General features: G+C 38.8%; 2 protein-coding genes across 2 annotated transcripts; one reads left to right on the top strand and one right to left on the bottom strand.

The window, feature by feature from the left end:
• Nucleotides 1-45: 45 nt before the first annotated feature.
• Nucleotides 46-1,383, bottom strand: LOC120452257 (pyrroline-5-carboxylate reductase). The gene is made up of 3 exons (XM_039636386.2): nt 1,155-1,383; nt 317-982; nt 46-244 (listed from the first exon to the last, which is right to left on the bottom strand). The coding sequence occupies exons 1-3, from the start codon at nt 1,231-1,233 to the stop codon at nt 168-170; spliced, it is 822 nt and encodes a 273-aa protein (XP_039492320.1). The 5' UTR covers nt 1,234-1,383; the 3' UTR covers nt 46-167.
• Nucleotides 1,384-3,086: 1,703 nt separating this feature from the next.
• Nucleotides 3,087-5,517, top strand: LOC120453062 (ubiquitin-conjugating enzyme E2 J2). Its single transcript, XM_039637587.2, has 4 exons — nt 3,087-3,530; nt 3,592-4,046; nt 4,532-4,602; nt 4,663-5,517. The coding sequence occupies exons 2-4, from the start codon at nt 3,746-3,748 to the stop codon at nt 5,140-5,142; spliced, it is 852 nt and encodes a 283-aa protein (XP_039493521.1). The 5' UTR covers nt 3,087-3,530; nt 3,592-3,745; the 3' UTR covers nt 5,143-5,517.
• Nucleotides 5,518-16,675: the final 11,158 nt, after the last annotated feature.

Raw genomic sequence — 16,675 nt, 5'->3', positions numbered from 1 at the left:
AGGATGTATCCTTGTACTTTGAAAGGATCAGAAAAAATACATTACCAAGATTTAAACAGGCTTCTGCCTATAGAAAATATATTTTTATTTAGAGACCTATAATTATTGGTTTATTAACAAAATTGGCCCACCCCAACGTACGTATATGTATATGTAATCCTATGTGCCTAAGTCGTCTTTCCCGAAATTTGCCGGCATCGCAGCGTCGCCTCTTCCACCGCTCCAGACACAGCTGCCCGAAAACCTGCAATCGACACCAAAGGTTGAACTGGCGGCGATAAGAGAGTGCGTCATCGGCGTCATCATATCAGCTTACCTGACAGCTCCAGTTGTCTAAGCGCCGCTGCTGTCGATCCCGCCGGGCTTGTGACCCCATCCTTGAGTTGTCCGGGATGCATACCACTATCCCGCACCATGTGACCTGCGCCCAGGACTGTTTGTGATGCCAGACGATAGGCCAGATCCCTGGGCAATCCCATGTGAACGGCTCCATCCGCCAAGGCCTCAATCATCACGAACACATAGGCCGGTCCACTTCCGCTCAAAGCAGTAACCACATCCAACTGAGACTCATCCACCGGCTCACAAGTGCCCACGGACTGCAGCAGTTTCTGGGTGATCTCCGCATCTCTATCGGTGGCATTGGCTCCACGAACAAATACTGAACAACCGGAACACACCACAGCTGGCAGATTCGGCATCACACGGATCACACGAGCCTGTGGAGATAAACTGGATTCGATGGTGGACAAAGTGATGCCCATGGCCACGGAAAGGAATAGTTTGCCTGAGCTTAGTGGCTGGATCTCCGACAAAACCGAGGGAACCACTTGGGGTTTCACGGACACGAAGACCACATCCGATTGCTGCACAACGGGTGCATTCTTGACCAATGTATTCACTCCCAGGGATTGGAAGGACTGCAGCGAGAGCTTATCTGCCGGATGCACGCTGGCAATCAGGGTGTTGGGTTTGGCCAGGCCTAGGAATTAAAATAGGAAATGTGCCGATTCAATCGGGAATCGTCGTATCCATTTATATTACATTCTAAGATTATGTTTGTATGTTTGTTTATCCAAAGGTGTCTTATCTTTTGTCTTGCAGAAACTGTATCACGACTGCAAAGCTATTTGTGGATTTTTAAACTTTCTCACCTGAGGCTAGAAAACCCTTAGCCAATGCCTTGGCCATATTGCCGCCTCCCAGGAACCCGATCTTTCCGATTGCCGACATTATTTAATGGGGTAATTACTAATTACGTGGACTGTGAGTACTGCACTTTCTGCTGGTGGAACGGCAACTGAGTGCGCGCCGCCTACGATGACCAAAAACAGACGGGAGGATTGATAAGAAATCTGGCTCGGCCAACCCCCATCCGAATCGCCAGCGATGTGCGAACAACAAACCCATCTATTTGGGCTTATCAGGGAGGTCCCTTTGTGTGGGTTTAGCAATCGAGAGCGGGTCAGAATAATAATAAATACTGAGAACTTTTAACACATTGTTAATATAAAAACCATTAGCTATAAAAGTGGTGCTTTACAACCGAATTATATTGGAATGAAAATAGTAACCTTAGTTCACATTAGGCACGGACAAGTTTTTTACAACCCATGATTTGAACTTTCACCCGACTTCATATAAAAGACAATTTATTATGTATATTTAAATATAGTTTAAGTGCCGCTATTGCTAGTATTTTAGCCGCCGTTGTATGCTCTTATCAGTTAGAACAACTGTCATTCACTACTCATTCACCTATTAATCGGCGTGACGAAGTCCAAATTAGTGCGAGATGCCGATGCCCTGTAATTTCAGTAATCGTCCGTTGATCCACTTTCGTATTTTGGTTTCCATTCCCATAAAAACAAGCTTTACTGTTTGGCAATGCTTGCTTACCAAGTTTCAAAAATATTCCGCACTTTTAAAGATAACGACGTTATCAATGTGAGTGTGATAACAGCGGAGGCGAAAATGTTTATTTGTAAAGGGCTACAATAGAGAATTAAAACAAGAGAGAACCAAAGACATTATAATGTCTTTGAGAGAACGCTATAGTCGAGTTCCCCGACTATCTGATACCCGTTTCTCAGCTAGTGGAAGTGCGAAGGAGAGTCTTCAACACTGACAGTTTTTGGAGGTTTGTGGGCGTTATAGTGGGCGTGGCAACAAGTTTTTTGGCAAATCGATAGAAACTTACAAGACCAATACAAAAATGAAAAAATATCAAAACATTTTTCAAGTGTGGGCGTGGCAGTTTTGGGCGGTTTGTGGGCGTTAGAGTGGGCGTGGCAACATGAATCGACAAACTTGCGCTGCGTCTATATCTCTGGTGTCTGTATGCCGAATCTCAACTTTCTAGCTTTCTTAGTTCCTGAGATCTCAGCGTTCATACGGACAGACGGACGGACAGACGGACTTGGCCAAATCGACTCGGCTATTGATCCTGATCAAGAATATATATACTTTATATGGTCGGAAACGCTTCCTTCTGCCTGTTACATACTTTCCAACGAATCTAGTATACCCTTTTTATCTACGAGTAACGGGTATAATTACACTACGAATTATTGTAGCTTCTATTTAATCTGACAACCAAGTTAGTAACTTTTGACTTTACAAAATATTGTCATAAGAATGTTCAGATATACCCTATTCTTATAGAGTGAAAGTATGTAACAGGTTTCAAAAGGCTGCCACTCCCACATACCGCCTAATGCTGCATGCTTTTTTGTTTTATTTTATCATTTCATTTTATCTCCTTCGCACTGGCACTAGCTGAGTAAAGGGTACCAGATAGTCGGGGAGCTATAGCGTTTTCTCATGTTCTTCAATTTCTTTGCCTGCAGTGACACCGCATCCCAGAGTCCGTCATCCAGGTGCGGTATCCGGTCTATGGGACTCGAGATCTGAAACATTTTCCTTTTTCAAAGAAATGTATAAATTTGAAAAGTTGTTATTTAGCGGATGCATCCACCACGGCTATCTAATTTTTCACCTACTGTAGCTAAGGTCCCGTCCTTCACCACGTGGTGAGAAAGACAACATACCAGAGAGGTAACACTGAATTGGGGATAAAACTAGTTTCAACATATGGTACCACTAACTTCTTCATGCCAAAATACAAGAGTAAATTGAGATATTTCCAGCACCAGAAACCGAATAAGTAAGCTCACAAGTGATTAATACGGATTAGGGGCTTCCACTGCAACGGAGCAAGCCCGTGGCAATATTAAATACACCAAAGTCCAGCCTTATTTGTCCACCGCACGTGTGTGTGTGCGGGTGTCGGGTCGTGTGCGCCTGTGTGTGTGCGTTGTTTTTTCACACAATTTCACTGCAATTTAAAAAAATCAACAAAAGCGCAGAAACAGCAGCAACAACAATTAGGAAACGCACTTGTTACCGAGGTTGGTGCCTGTACTAGAAAAGCAAACAATAAACATTCGAGCTGGCGAAACTGGAATCCATCGCATGATAAACAAATCGAACAAGAACCTTCGAAAGCTACGAAATTCTAGGGAAGGACGGTACGTTTTGATATTTATGCGGCCAGATACGAGCCTAATTGATTTGCAAATTATTCCACAGGGCCACGTCGCTATCTTATCTGCTACACTGCGAGAAAAGCCAGTAGGCTAGTGCCGTTCGATCGTCGCCCGAAGCTCAGACTCCTCGTTTCGATTTTCCATTTCGGGCGGTAGTACTTTAGTTCGTTAAAAATTAACCAAACCAAAACAACACCATGTCCTCGTCGTCGGCGTCCGGCGGCCGGAAGCAGCCCACTGCCGTGTCGCGCATGAAGCAGGACTATATGCGCCTCAAGCGGGATCCCCTACCGTACATCACCGCCGAGCCGCTGCCCAACAACATCCTCGAGTGGCACTACTGCGTCAAGGGACCGGAGGACTCGCCTTACTACGGCGGCTACTATCACGGCACCTTGCTCTTTCCGCGCGAGTTCCCCTTCAAACCACCATCCATCTACATGCTGACGCCGAACGGACGCTTCAAGACCAACACCAGACTGTGCTTGAGCATATCAGGTATGTGGAGAGTCTCGGCAGTTCCATTTCAGTAGGAAACTGAATCCGTTTTAAGAAAACTAGAAATAACAACAGCTAGAAATACACTTTAAATGTAGCTACAGTTCGGTTTATTAAACTAAGCCGATAAACTCTTAGAACAATGATCTTTTATGCTTAGACAAACATATTTTTATATAGGCGGAAAAACTGAGCTGGGCAATGAGGCACTTGATAGCTGCATGCAGTATACTCCGAACCGCAAACGGGTGAATCTCTCTTCAAACGTATTTTTAACTTGTGCTGCAATCTGATTCTTCTCAGAAAATCTGTGTTTTTTTTTTTAAATAATTTTAAAAGGTTTAACTTTATAATTTAAAAATCAATCGAGTGACAAAATTTGTAAAAAGTTTTTAAGAATCCCAAATGGTCCATTTAACATTACATTTATTGCCAAGAAGTTAGGAAAATTATAAAAAACTTATTTTCACTATTTTGCCTTTCAGATTTTCATCCCGACACTTGGAACCCCACTTGGTGCGTGGGAACCATTCTCACTGGTCTGCTGAGCTTCATGGTAAGTTGTTGCGTATACATGATCATGTGTTTCAGTAAACCAATCTTAAATACTCCACAGCTGGAGAGCACGCCCACACTCGGATCCATCGAATCATCGAACTATGACAAGCAAATGTTTGCTCAAAAATCGCTAGCATTTAACCTGCGCAACACCAATTTCTGCGAGCTGTTTCCGGAGATCGTCGACGAGATCAAACAACGGCTGCAGGGAACACAGGCGGCAGCTGCTTTAGGCGGAACCGCTGCAAACGGAGTGAAGCGTTCCAATGGATTGGCCAACGGAGCGACCCTGGCATCTGCGGATGGCAATCTGGCGGCGGGAGGTTTGGCCAATCCACAGAATGCAGCGGACGCAATCGATGGCGGGGCGGCGGGTCAGGCGGATTTGGCCAGCGGCGGGGGAGCGGCGCTGCAGAATAGTGCTCGGAACTCCTATCTAAACTGGCAATCCGTCTATTCAAACCTGGTGATCATTATCTGCTTTGCAATTTTTGCCCTCATTGTTAATTACGTGATCAAGAACCTAAATCAGGAATAGAATTACCGACACAGCCTCTATATTTATATACAAATATAGTTACACATCCGTATGGGTGTGCATAATTAATCTAGTTTACTCTTAAATAGTCTTCGTGGATTCTATACCGCAAGAGAAGTATTTACAGACGCCGCTTGATTCAAAAACTACCGCCCAGACCCCTGGCATCCATTCCCACGATTCCCACGATTGCTGACTTAGTTTGAAATTATCGGCAGCAAATATTAGAAATACAAGAACACACATTTCTGAGCTCGATTTGTGAAATTTATAAATTGTTTTGTTATGTATTCAATACTATTAACGCCTAGTTTAATGCAACGTGAATAAAGCCAGAAATATGTTTGTAAATGAATAAAGAAGAACAGCAAAATATGAGCTCTTGTACAAATTAGCCAACTTATATGTGCGTTTTCTGCTTTTAAAATGAATATTAATTTTCAGCCGCCACAAATTGCCTGGTGTTAATTCCACTCGTATAATAAGTTGTATTTGTAGTTGGCTTTTCGCTGGCTAAGCGGCTTAAGTTTGAAGCAAAGTCCTCTGGCAGTCGGCTATAATTTTTCCTCACACTTGGTGAGTATGGCCAGATCCAATAAACTGATGCCTGTGTGGCCAACAATGTTTCACACTTAAACCGCTTACATTGTTGGCCATCTTAAGCCGAAATTACACACATGACGCTTATTACTGGTGGTAGTGGGTGCTGCGGACCAAGTTCGTTGGTTTCAGTGAATTATTGTTACAACAATCTATGTCCTGAAAGTAAAAACTACAGAGAGAAATAATACCTATATTTAAAAGAAAATAAAAATCGGACTTCCTTATTTTATTTATATAGGATGTATCCGTTTTGTAATTTTTTTTGTGGATTCAAATAAAAATGCATCTTTTATTTCCGAACAATAAGAAATTTTTAGAGTATAAAGTTAATTTGAAGAAACTTCATGAAAAGGAAATCCGATTATTCAGCAGCCGCGCAAACTTCTTTAAAATAAAATGACACGACGACGACTTTGTTTTGCACAAAAAGTTTTTTTGGTCAGACGCTGAAGTTGATAATTTAACTAACGTAAATTTCAAGTTCAGGCAGCACGGCCAAGTTTTCGACTGCGGCTGGCACTCGCAACTTTTCAAATTCGCTTGTTTGTTTTATGAACTTGCACAGTTTAAGCCAATTTCGGCTGCACAGAGGGAGAAAACCACCAGAAGACACACAACATTAAGTGATATCCCGGATGGCCAGGGAATCCAAGACACACAGACCCCATAACCGAGACATTTCTGGTCCTGTCATCGAGTATTTTTATGCGGGGTGCCGATGGGCGGGGATTTCGAAATCGCTTGTGCTTGTACCCACCAGGATGGCGACTGGAGTCTAAGTCCAAACTGTCTCCTGCACTTCCGCTTTATCCTTTTGATGCTCGGGCGGATGTGGAATTTTTGCTCATTTGTTCTTGGCATTTATAAGCTTCAGCAGCTTGAAAAGAGGTCACTGGCGTCGGAGCTCCAAGCAGTTCATTGTTCGCCGCCGAGCTCAAATCCCCAAAAATGTTCCAGGCTTAAATGTCCAACAAATAACTGCAGGACATTAGGTGACGGCAATGAATGTCGATGCTCCCGGGCTAAGCGGCTTATCCACAGCAAATATAAATATGCGCGGGTAAGCTTCCGAAAACAAAACATAAATGGAGTGGTCAACGGCTATTCGATGCGATGGCCACAAGGGGAAGTCGGACCACTGGGCTAAAAAAATAATAGCCAAAACAAAGGCGAGTGCCCACGGCGAAGACGGCCGGCCAGATAAGTAAATGTAAATAAATAAAAACAGCAAATGCCATAATCATTAAGTACGCCTCATTGGCGGACATGTGCCCCGAAGTTTCCTGACCATCTGGAACTGCCTTTATGCGTTCGCTTTTGCACAAAAGAAAAAATATATAAACGCAAAAATATATAGGCAAACCCTACGAGATGGTATAAATGCATAACTCTAAATAAAATTGTATTTAAATAATATGGATTATATTTTAGGGATATTTATTAAGGCAAACTGTTCATGTTCAACATGTATTAAAATAAATTAAAATGTAGATTTGTAGTCCTTGAAAAGTGTAATGTGGTATATTAGTTAAGATTTTGTCAATTTAAGTTAATTAAAACATGTATGGAAAAAAGGTCTATTAGATTCTTGCTCTAAAAAATACGAAAGCATTAAACTTGGAGTATGAAAAGTTCATAGGTTACAAAATTAAATTATTAATGTATACTTACTAATGTATACTATCTTACTAAGTTGTTCATTATTCTGCTCAGTGTGATATGACTTGACCACCCAGGGGTCGTAAATATTACACATCCGCACACAGAAAACCCACACAAACGTTTGTTAAATTATGTGGGCAATATACGTTTATGCCTGTGTCAGTGTGCGCAATAAACGATAAAGCATAAACTTAATATGCACAGGCCACGCGAAAATAGCAACAGCCGAAATGTATGCTATGTTTTCTCTTTCGCGTGTATGCGAGTGTGTGTGCCACTGTGTGGGTGTGCGCAGGCATATGAGCATTCTCTTTATCAATGCATAAACAAATGGACATCAGCTGCGAGTTATGGTAGGATTGGCTGGCTGAAAGGGTAAGTGGGATTAGCCGGAGAAAGGACCTCATAAGCCTGTCGAAATTTAAAAAAAATGGTGTCAGTATAAGTAGAGAGAAAATTAAGCTGAATTTGAATGAAGTCTGTGTAACAATCTTCCTCAGCTGTAGTATATTTCTATATACTATTATTATTATTAATTATTCACTAATTTTACTAACTAAGCATTTGTTTATATTAAATACAAATCTGTTAGTACAATGGAAAAACCAATTCGTAAAAGCTTGATTTCCATAATTACATTTTATGGGTTACAGTTTGGGTTATAATAAATTCAAATTATTTAGGTAATCGTTAGCCATAATATTGCAATATTTTTAGAGCTTTTGCAAATCTAAAAAATGTACATTCAAACATACGTTCATATCTAGACGTACAGTTCAATCAGCTATAAAAGAAGATATCCTGCTTGATTATTCTGCCTTAACATTTGCATAAATCGATAAATGATTATGGGTATGGGAATTCCAAGTGGTCACATGTATACTCATGTGCCACGAAAGGATGAGCAGTGGTAGGGATGGTCAATTGGAGGGCTGGACAAGTGTTAATTCATCCTGTCAACGGTCTGCAGCTCGTTAACTGGCGGAAGGAGTGCACTTGGTCGCTAATCTATGGCCCCTCGATGAGCTGGATGTGTCCTGCTCCATCATCATCAGGTCGAGTATCATTGCTGGGGCGCATTGTGCTGCAAATTGTAAATTGCGAAATTCGCAGGACGATTCTAATGCGACCTGATGCGTAGAGGCCTGTGGAAAAAGTTTACTCACCACTCAACCGCTGCACCATAAATTTCAATTAGTGCGGATGGATTTGGGCATTTGCATGTGCCAATTTTGAATTATGAACTCGGGATTTGCCCAACTGACTAATTGCTGATTGAGTTGCGCTTGGGACTGGATTGGGTTTGGCATTGGTCTTTTGCCAGTTTAGTGGATCTACCAATCAATGTCTAATTGTTGACGGGGACGAGAGGCAATTAGGTCATTCTGTTGGCTGAAGTTCTGGAGAACAAGCAGCAAACTGCTAAAATTTGCAAGTCAAGGGTGTGTGCACCAGAGAGCTGCAAGAGTGGCATTTTTTGCCACCCTAATCACACTCAACCAATTTGAGTTCGGGTGCCACTCACACCGGTCATCGCGGGTACGTACAAACACCCGCTCAAAAAATTCCGGTGTCCGCGCACCCGAATCAATGCGGCACCCTACGGTTGCCGATCACACTCGCCACTCATAACGAAGGGTTTCGGTAAGCACCCGGGTGTCTGGTAGACATTCGAGTGCCTGTGCACAGTGGTTGCGCCTATATGGGGAGAGCGGCCAAAAATACTTCTAGCAGACATATCGTTATGAAATTTTTACTGTAAGTTCTTTAAAAAATAAGAATTGCAAAAAATCTATAAAATGGTCGTTAGTTTTACGCCCACCAAAAAGCAAAAACCCAAAAATACACCTAAAAGTATACTTCAATTTTGTTAATATGAATGATTATAATTATACCCGTAACTCGTAGAGTCAAAGGGTATGCTAGATTCGTTGAAAAGTAACTGTAACAGGCAGAAGGAAGCGTTTCCGACCATATAAAGTATATATATTCTTGATCAGGATCAATAGTCGAGTCGATCTGGCCATGTCCGTATGTCTGTCCGTCTGTCTGTCTGTCCGTCCGTATGAACGCTGAGATCTCAGGAACTACAAAAGCTAGAAAGTTTAGATTAGGCTTACACAAACCGCCCGAAGCTGCCACGCCCACACTTTTGAAAAATGTTTAGATATTTTTTCATTTTTGTATTAGTCTTGTAAATTTCTATTGATTTGCCAAAACACTTTTTGCCACGCCCACTCTAACGCCCACAAACCGCCCTAAGCTGCCACGCCCACACTTTTGAAAAATGTTTAGATATTTTTTCATTTTTGTATTAGTCTTGTAAATTTCTATTGATTTGCCAAAACACTTTTTGCCACGCCCACTCTAACGCCCACAAACCGCCCAAAGCTGCCACGCCAACACTTTTGTAAAATGTTTACATATTTTTGTATTAGTCTTGTAAATTTCTATTGATTTGCCAAAAAACTTTTTGCCACGCCCACTCTAACGCCCACAAACCGCCAAAAACTGTCAGTGTTGAAGACTTCACACTTCTACTATCTAAGTAACGGGTATCAGACAGTCGGGGAACTCGACTATAGCGTTCTCTCTTGTTTTTTTATAAAAATTTTTTTAATAATTTTATTTATTAAGGCATACGGGGAAATCTTGGAGCCCCTTTGTGTAATAAATTATTAAATTATTATTATAAATTATAAATTATAATTGTAAATGTTTTAATTTTATAAAGAAAAAATCCAACAAAAGGATAATATATATATCAAGAAATACAAAAAATACTTAGAGATACTAAGGAACATCGATTTCGCATTAGATATTAAGCAAAAGTTTTAATAAAGACGTATTTAATAATGTTACAATAACAAAAAGAAAACATATTTTTTTTTAATTGATTTGTGTTTAGGTGGCAATTTTCGCTGTCCCGTTACTAAAGGATCTGAAGTTATTAATAGACGGTAAAATAAATCGGTGTTTGTTGTCGAAATTTGTTTGTATCCTTATTTCTGGATTCAGCAGCTTCCTCTGATAACTCGCCGATCGATATGAGAACATTTTCAATTATGGCAGGCCCGTGTATATTCTTTTGTGTAAGATAACTCAGCCATCTGCAAAGTTCTGCAGCTGAAACATTTATGAAACATTATCTTAAACATTGACCAATATTTTAAAATTAATTTCATCGTGCTATCATGTGCCCATCACTTTTGAAAATCTAAGTGAAAAATGATTTCACTTAACATTTAATACTTAAAAAGACACAGGTTTCACAATCACTTAATAAACTAAAACAACACGTCAGAAACTCTAAAACTGCAAAAAGTTACAGTAAATACCTTAATTTGTAATATTAAATGATTCCATTTTAAAAACACTTTATTTTTAACGCATAACATAGGACAAGCAGCAAAATACGGCGAAAACTTGACCTTGAAGACTGCAAGACAGCTTGAGTTTATTAATGTTTACACGTATGTTTGCAAATATTTGCAGCTAGACTTACGATTTTTATTTCCTTAATACATTGACAAATACAGTGATAGCACTCATTAAGGGGGATCTGGCAAAAAAAAAAAAAAAAAAAAAAAAAAAAAAAAAAAAAAAAAAAAAAAAAAAAAAAAAAAAAAAAAAAAAAAAAAAAAAAAAAAATATTATGCACTAATACAGTTTTTTTTTTTTTTTTTTTTTTTTTTTTTTTTTTTTTTTTTTTTTTTTTTTTTTTTTTTTTTTTTTTTTTTTTTTTTTTTTTTTTTTTTTTTTTTTTTTTTTTTTTTTTTTTTTTTTTTTTTTTTTTTACTTAATAAAAATATAACTTCAATAAAAAAAAAAAAAAAAAAAAAAAAAAAAAAAAAAAAAAAAATAATTTACAATAAAAAAAAAAAAAAAAAAAAAAAAAAAAAAAAAAAAAAAAAAAAAAAAAAAAAAAAAAAAAAAAAAAAAAAAAAAAATAATACACAAAAAAGGTATAATCCATCAAAAATTCACCAAATATGATAGATCAATTTAATGAATTTCACAATAAGAATTTATTAAAGTGAATACCTGAAACTTTAAAATTCATTTTACATAATTGGACCTATCAATCGCACGTTTGACCACTTTGAAATTCACTTTTGTTGCGAAAATGAACAGTTGTTCTCCCTTTACACTATATTTTTAGATTGTCCCGTTAGAGTTAAGTCGAAACGGTTTTGCCATACACATATTTGGACATTTTTAAGACAATCTGGTTACTTTTCGTAAATATTTGGAAACATTTTTTTTTTCATTTTTGGCCAATGTTGGTTGCGCCCACTGTGCTGTGGTAACATTACACTATGGGAAATTTGACCACTTTTTCTGGCCTAAATTCTCCAGAACGGGCAGAGATATTCAATTGGTGTTTTTTTTGTATGTGGTTACACTAGTCCATTTCTTTAATGATACCAAAAATTGTGGGCGTGGCACCGCCCTTTCTATTTTTTGTAAATAATAACTCCAGAACGAAGAAAGATATTTAGTTTTTTTTTTTGCATTAATTTGTACAAGAACATATCTATACGTACCCCAAAAACTAGGGGCGTGGCACCGTCCCTTATATATATATTATTAATTTTCGTAAAGGCTTTCTCTAATTTTGTATGCCTTTTTAAATCTCAGCAAAAACAAATGATTTCATGATAGTATTTATATACTAAATTATTTTACAGAACTTAACAACAATAGTACTAATAAAAACAAGAGAGAACGCTATCTGATACCCGTTACTCAGCTAGTGGAAGGGAGAAGGAGAGTCTTAAACAGGGTTTTTGTCGGTTTGTAGGCGTTATAGTGGGCGTGGCAGAAAGTTTTTTGGCAAATCGATAGAAATGTACAAGACCAATATAAAAATGAAAAAATATTAAAACATGTTTGAGGGCATTAGAGTGGGCGTGGCAACATGAATCGACAAACTTGCGCTGCGTCTATGTCTCTGGAGTCTGTATGCTTAATCTCAACTTTCTAGCTTTTGTAGTTCCTGAGATCACAGCGTTCATACGGACGGACAGACGGACATTTCCAGATCGACTCGGCTATTGATCCTGATCAAGAATATATATACTTTATATGGTCGGAAACGCTTCCTTCTGCCTGTTACATACTTTTCAACGAATGTAGTATAACCTTTTACTCTACGAGTAACGGGTATAATAACAAAACAATTCAGCAACCGACTTGTTTAACTCCCGTTCAGCATGAGATTACTCTGAATTTGGAAAAGTAGGGTTAAGTCCTAAAATCTATAATTTCTCCCAAAATCGGTGAAAGTTGTTTTTTAAATTACAATAATCTGAACAAGAATAAAATAAGCTACAACATGAGATATATTTCATTGATGCAATCTGCTGCAATCACTTTAAATCTCTATTCAAAGTTAGGCATTATAGAAAAAAATACTTTTGTAAAGCAAATAATATTTTTACTAAATTACTGGGACAACACTAGTTTTTTTTTTATTGAATGTTGCAAACGCCTAATAGAAGACCCACTGATTAAAATACTTTTTACAGAATGGAAATTAACGCTTTGGTTCCAAAGATATTAGAACTTTTGTAACGACAGAAAAACTTAACGTTGCAGATTGTTGTTTTGTGTACGCGCAACAGCTGATTTCTTTGTTGTGGCGCCATCTATTAAAATTTCTGGTATGCAGCACTAAAGATTGGTCAATTATGAATGCGTACACTAAATATTATTGTAATATTCCGACTTTCAGAAAATGGGTTTTGGCCAGAAAAAGGGGTCAAATTTCCCATAGTGCATTAGTAGTGAAAAACGAAACCAAAATTCTTTTTACAGAAATTTAATTAACACGAAATAGACATTTCTTTTTTATATCTTATATTATTTGCTTTGTTAAAATTTGTAATATTTAATTACCATATTTAACTTTGTAAATTATAATTTTTCTTTTTAAAATGATAAAAAATACAAGCAAAAATAACAATAGAAATATAACTGTGTTAATTAAGTATAAATACTATTTAATTATATATATAATATATTATTTAATAATACATAAGTTTGTTTGTGCAACATGTGCACGACCTTTTTCTTGGGTGTTTCCATTCACCCTTCATTTTTTGAACCGTCTCGCTTCCATCCATACAATTTTTATGCATACAGAAAAGTACCTGCTTCATTGCACAGCAGACACCGGGTGTTTTTCTGCAAGTACAAAATACACCCTGGTGGCAAAACACCCGGGTGTTCGTCATTGCTGAAAATAGAGTGTCTACAAACACCCGGGTGCGGAGACTCCCGGTGTTTAGCGGGTACACTTAAGGTGCCGGTGGCTTGCTGCAGTTCTCTGGTGTGCACATTGATTGGAGTCATAGGAGTCTATGGCATTCAGTTATGGTGCCTTAAATAAGAGATTGAGTTATGGCGTAATCGAAGAAAGGGATGTTCAGCGATATTGATATTAAAAGTAATATGAAATACATATATTTTATTTAATTATGTTATAAAATGTATTTTACCCAAAAGTGATTTAGGACAATTAGCTTCCAGTTTTGGAATACATTCCTTTTTACCTAGTGCCACATTTCTTCAAATGTTAGTTGAAATAAAAAAAAATACATTTAAATTTATATATTAATAGAAAAAAGTTATTTTCTGCTGCTTTCCATGCACAAAATCGCCCCCCCATTCCAAATCTATAATAATTTCTCGCTGTGTGCTGCTGCTCATCGCCTGCTGTCAGTGTCGAGTTGCTGCTGTCCTAACTCCAACAAATTATGAGCACAATAAAAGTGGCAAGAGGAACAAGAACGGGTGCGACTACATGAGCGGCAACAACAGATGCAGCACGCGACACTTACACAAGTGGCAGCCACTTCCGGCCAGCAGATGCTCCACATCCATATCCACAACCACTTCCAGTCCTAGTTACTATAGGGCAGTTCCAGCTTCTCGTGCTGTTCCAGTTCCTGTTCCTCAACTGCTCCTACTTCTACTGCGCGGGGACTTTGAGGCTCGAGTGCTGGTGCTTACTTGTTGTTTTTATGGCCATGTGTGAGGCTTTCGCATTGAATTAACTTGAGTGGAGGGCGAACTGGGGCGTTAGTTTGGTCAGTGGCTGGCATTTATGGATCAGCCTGTCAGAGGTAGCACATTTGTCAAGTGTTTTCATTTACTGATGGATCAAGCTGGCTGAGCAAGTTCTACTAAAGTTTCAAACAACTGGGAGCTGGTAGTTATTGCAGAGGGACAGTGCACAAAGTTTGAACTACTTTTTCGTTATTAAGGAATTAGTTTGGTAGATAATCCGAATTGCACAATTTCAACTTTCATTTCCGTTAGTTTAAATTTTAAATCTAGAATACGCACTTGTCTTTCACTTCAAAACAACTGCCTAATTTAATTGAATAGTTCTTTTAGGGGCAAAAACTATGTATTTTGTTTTGTGCGAAAACTCTTCTCCTAATTCCCACCCTAAGCTGAGTTTTGCATGTTGACTCTTATCATTTCTATTGCTGTTCACCCAGTCGAAAAGTTTCCTTCTCGTCATTCAAGGACATTTCCGGTTTTAGAACTCATCAAAGAGAGAAACGCGTAAAAAAAATTTGCCCTCTAGAGTATGCAAAAACAAGCAACCGGAGGTTGGGTTAAAAGCAAAACATGCGCATAGATATGAATGCCAACTTGTTGCTCCGCTTTTGCAGCATGAGCACGAGTTGTTGAAAAGTAAAATTATTAAAACTTTTTGAATTAACAAAGCGCCAACAGCGAGCTAAATGACGTCGACGATGTCCGCGCAAGAAGTGAATTAAAACGGGGAATAAAAAGCGACAAAGTAATTTATGCACAACTAGATACAAACAAGGATGTAGCACGAAAAGGGACAGGAGGAAACGGAATAGTTGAAACTGTCGCCGAACCGTGGAAACGGAAAACTGAACGCCATATTAGATTCAAATGCATTTCCCTGTTGGTCGACACCTCCCGTTTCCGGTTCTGCCGGGTTTCCTCCCATTTTGCACCCCCACCTTTCCTCTGTTTCCCGCCCCTTGGCTTCCGCACTCGCAACCGGAAATGAACAGCAAACTTTTCAATTGAGTTTTCCGCCTCTGCAGAGTAAGGCCATGATAAAGTTTTGGCATTATTTTTGTTTATTTTCTTGTTGATCCATAAAATTCAGCAGCATCCAGCGGCGTATTGCAAGTTTTTACCAGGGGTTCAGAGTATTGCGCAATTAGGTGCATTGATTCGTTATCGTCCAAGCTTTTCACTTTACTATTTTGAAGAAACATTAAAACAATTAAATTGCACTGAATACCATTCACCAAATATATACTTACCAATTCATGAAACACCAATTTCAGGGATTTCTGCGAACAAGTTCCCTAATTGAGCTTAACATTTGGGGTTGTTAGCTTAAATTGACAACGATCCGAAACTGAAACAAGAATAGGAGCGAACGTTAATTAATTTGCGGACAAATCCTTTTGTTGTAGAGCCTGCAAACAATCAAAGCTCATAAATTCGGAACAAATTAAGCAGTCGCAGCTTGGTCCCTAATCCAAGTCTCAGCTGGTGTCCAGTAGATGGTAATGATGGTTTTTACGCGGCAACCGGAAACACGAAAAACAGCAGCAAAACAACCAACCAGCCCCCACACATCAATGGCAATCATGGAAATTGGACAGCTAAGTTGGGGCCCACAACAAAGAAGAAATAGTGGAAGAAGTGAAGAGTGGGCTGGGTGGGTGGGTGTTAAACGGAAAAAAGAAAACCAGGAAAACATATATACATACGTTTTTAGGGCCTAAGGAAAGGGCCGTCAAAGCGAACAGAAAATCAACAGAGCCAAGCAGGCAATAAACTGCCTGACAAATGAAAATAAAAGCCTGACCAGCAATGAGCCGAAGAGTAGAAAAGATACAAAATAAGAGCAGCATCCTATGAGATACAAGCTACATCCTCCAAGGCGGCAAGGCGGCAAAGGCGGTCGAAAGACGAAATGAACGAACAGCAGTTGATGCCCTTCCGCTGGGCGAAAGCTCCGCTCCGGGCACATCCGCCGCTGGTCATTTCAATCAATTTACCCGAACACACTCACATGAGCAGCTACAGACGGATGGTTCCATATATGCATGGCGGTAGGTGCACTGCGGGAAATTACGCAATTAAAATCTTATCATTTATTCGCACTTTCTAAATTGCAAATGGTATTTATATATAATATATAAATAAATTTTAAATAAATTGGAGTTTATTGTAGTTTGTGTTGTGTTATGCTTTT

Source organism: Drosophila santomea, chromosome 3R, assembly GCF_016746245.2.
Source record: "Drosophila santomea strain STO CAGO 1482 chromosome 3R, Prin_Dsan_1.1, whole genome shotgun sequence".
NCBI classification, from domain to species: Eukaryota; Metazoa; Arthropoda; class Insecta; order Diptera; family Drosophilidae; genus Drosophila; species Drosophila santomea.
This window is presented reverse-complemented; position numbering and strand designations above follow the sequence as displayed.